A 1,854-nucleotide genomic window follows, 5' to 3' on the forward strand; every position below is an offset into this window, starting at 1 on the left:
CACACTCGCTAGGCAAGCGTTCACTTAGATTAATCCTCAACTAAAGTCATTCTATTTGCCCATGTAGACAGCAAAGGTGAGAAACAAAATATCAGGTACCAGGCATGATGTCGTACACCAGGCGGAATCAGGGTACCAGGCACGTGACGTACACCTGTCACCAGGCAGAATCAGGGGGTACCAGGCACATGACGTACACCTGTCACCAGGCAGAATCAGGGTACCAGAAATGATGACGTACACCTGTCACCAGGCAGAATCAGGGTACCAGGCACGATGTTGTACACCGACTGTCACCCAGCACCTGGGAGGCTGAAGAAGGAGGGCTGTTACAAAGGCCAGGCCAACCTGGGCAATGTAGTGAGCACCAGGGCAGTCTGTGCTATCAGTTTTGAGAAGAAAAGTCTCAAACTAACTAGCAAGAAAAGAAGGGTGGACGAAGGGAGGGGAGAAAGGAAGGAAGGAGGAAATGAAGAAATCAGGAAAAATATTGTTTTCATTTGACATCTCCAGAACAACAAATGCTTTGGTTATGTGCTGTTATCCTTTACTACAGTTTTACAGTTGCGGCCAGAGAACAGTAAAGAGTGGTGCCCAGCGTGGGCCTCACTGCACTGCACATCAGGGAAACAGAGTGGTGCCCAGTGTGGTCTCACCACACATCAGGGAAACATTGTCTCGTTTCAGTCTAGTTGACTGACATTTGCTGGCATGCCTTCCCCCACCTCCTGCCCTTCTAAAACACTGAATGTTAATTTATGGCAAGTGTGCACATTCAGTCTCAAGTCTCACTGGATGCCAGAACCTGGTGGTGGGCTGGTAAGGAGAAAGTCTCCTTCTTCCACCTTCCACACTAGCTGAAGTGAGTGAGCATTAGTTCCTGCCGGATTCGGTCAGCCTCCAAATCCAGGGACTCCGTTAGCTCACACTCGTCCTCAGGTGACTGTTCAATGGGTCCGGTCACTGGAGAGGACCAAACATCCATCCCGTGTTCTAGAGAAATGTTATGAAGGACACAACAAGCCAAGATGATGTGGCTGGATTTCTCCGGCGAGTACTGCAGTGCTCCCTTCGATCCATCCAGGCATCGGAACCTAGAGCAGAGGGCTCGCAAAGTCTTCTCAATCACACTGTGAGTTGCAGAATGGGCCCTGTTATAGCGATACTCTGCTGGGGTTTCAGCAACACGAAGTGGAGTCATGAGCCAGGTGCGGAGAAAGAAGGAACTGTCCCCTGAGTGAAAAGACAAAGAAATGTGACTGTGATGGATTACATACAAGATGTGAAGTTCAGGACGGATGTGATGACACATGACTGTAATCTCAGGGCTCAAGATGTTGAGACAGGAAGACTGCCTCAAGTTCTAGGCCAGTCTGAACTACACTTGAGACCTTGTCTCTCAGGAAAAAAAAGTGAAAATTGGAAATACAGTGAGTAAGGCAGGGCCAAAGCACACCATACCATAATAACCAAGAGAAAAATGCGGCCATGAGAAAGCATGAAGAAGGGCTAAAGCAATGGCTCAGGGCCAAGAGTATGGGCTGTTCTCGCAGAGGACCTGGATTCAATTTCCAGCCCTATATGTGGCTTACAACAATCTATAACTCCACTTCTGGGAAATCAACACTATTTTGGTCTCCAAGGATACCAGAGACACACACAGAGTACAAGCACATATATGTAGGCAAACTCTCATACACACAAAATAAAAATAAATAATTTTAGCCGGGCGGGGGTGGCTCATGCTTTTAATCCCAGCACTCGGGTGGCAGAGGCAGGTGGATCTCTGTGTGTTCGAGTCCAGTCTGATCTATAGAGAAAGTTCCAGGACAGGCTCCAAGCTACAGAGAAACT

The 1,854-nt window shown here is 48.2% G+C and overlaps 1 protein-coding gene across 3 annotated transcripts in view; it reads right to left on the bottom strand.

Moving 5' to 3' along the window:
* Positions 1 to 478: 478 nt before the first annotated feature.
* Positions 479 to 1,854, bottom strand: part of Harbi1 (harbinger transposase derived 1) — a 9,667-nt gene continuing 8,291 nt past the window's right edge. For all 3 annotated transcript variants that reach the window (XM_050124325.1, XM_050124326.1, XM_050124324.1), the window contains exon 3: positions 479 to 1,233. In XM_050124325.1, the coding sequence (XP_049980282.1) occupies positions 854 to 1,233 (380 nt within the window). In that variant the 3' untranslated portion in view covers positions 479 to 853. The remainder of the gene's footprint in view (positions 1,234 to 1,854) is intronic.

This window comes from Alexandromys fortis, unplaced genomic scaffold (assembly GCF_014885135.2).
Source record: "Alexandromys fortis isolate MF-2015 unplaced genomic scaffold, M_Fortis_MF-2015_v1.1 scaffold_222, whole genome shotgun sequence".
NCBI lineage: Eukaryota > Metazoa > Chordata > Mammalia > Rodentia > Cricetidae > Alexandromys > Alexandromys fortis.